The 1,100-nt window shown below is 51.5% G+C and overlaps 1 protein-coding gene across 1 annotated transcript in view; it reads left to right on the top strand.

Moving 5' to 3' along the window:
- Window positions 1-851, top strand: part of GPRC5A (G protein-coupled receptor class C group 5 member A) — a 4,269-nt gene extending 3,418 nt beyond the window's left edge. Inside the window, exons 2-3 of the mRNA XM_007454638.1 lie at window positions 402-460; window positions 759-851. Of these exons, the coding sequence (XP_007454700.1) occupies window positions 402-460; window positions 759-851 (152 nt within the window). The remainder of the gene's footprint in view (window positions 1-401; window positions 461-758) is intronic.
- Window positions 852-1,100: the final 249 nt, after the last annotated feature.

Raw genomic sequence — 1,100 nt, 5'->3', positions numbered from 1 at the left:
TCTTTCCCCCCCTGGTTGGGCACGTAAGGAAGTGGGTAAATCTCCACTGAGATTCTCTTTAGGTACACCTCCAGCCAGATCTATGTCTGAAAAGACCGGTGTCAGATGTTCTTTTGGAGTGGTCCTAGGATGAGGAGGGCTCTGGAGAGGTTTTGGAAAGCATTTCCCTAGGGATTATACGTGGCTAGTTATTCATTTGTTCAACGAGTTTTGGGCTGACTCTGTGCCTGGGCTTGAGGATACAGTCCCCTCCACATGAAACTGACCATCTACCAGGGAAACAGAGAATTAAAGGGATAAAGCATCATGCTTTGTAAATAACTCAACTGGGGTGAGCACAGGTGGGGGGGCTGTCAAGGAGGGAACCCTGACATTTACCTAATCTGCATTGTCTGTTTCAGGTACTGAAGAGACAGGTGACACGTTCTATACCCCGTACTCCACCCATTTCCAGCTGCAGGTAAGTGAGCTCTTTCTCTTTTCTTCATCAGCAGTGTTAGCACCCCAGGAGCATTTGTCCTTTGGGAATAGATGATGTTGCCACTCTGATGGCCCCTAGATGCCACCTAGAAAGGATCGCGGGTCTACTTTCCTGGAATCTGCCTCATGGGATTAGGACAGGAGACTGGAGTGCAGGGCAAGGGAGGGCTTAGAGGAAGGGAAGGAAAGTTAGACTCCTGCCCAGGTTGGAGTGCAGAGTGCCGTGGAAATGGCCGGGAAGTGGAGTGGGTTGGACAATATGAGTGTTTGCTTTTCAGAGTCGGAACTCCCCAAAGGATTTCTCCATTCCGCGGGCCCAGTCTCGGGTTAGCCCTTACAGTGACTATGAAGGAAGGAAAGATGTCAGTTAACACGTCCCGAAGGGTGGGATGAACACAGCAAGTCAGCAGAGCCAGCGGGGAGTTCGTGGGATGTGAGCTGAGTCCTGAGTCCTCCCAGGAAGCTGTACAGAACATCACAGGAAGACCTCGCCTCCCTGCAGCCTTCAGCCATGATTCTTCTGTTCTGGGGTTAATGAGGGCCGACGGGACCGCGGTTCTCAGCAGCACTGTAGTTGTTTCCTCTGTCCCATAGTTAGGCTACGTCTCTGGAGTGGGAGT

Source organism: Lipotes vexillifer, unplaced genomic scaffold, assembly GCF_000442215.2.
Source record: "Lipotes vexillifer unplaced genomic scaffold, Lipotes_vexillifer_v1.1 scaffold911, whole genome shotgun sequence".
Taxonomy (NCBI): domain Eukaryota; kingdom Metazoa; phylum Chordata; class Mammalia; order Artiodactyla; family Lipotidae; genus Lipotes; species Lipotes vexillifer.
The sequence above is the reverse complement of the archived record's forward strand: the minus strand, read 5'-3'. Positions and strand labels throughout refer to the sequence as shown.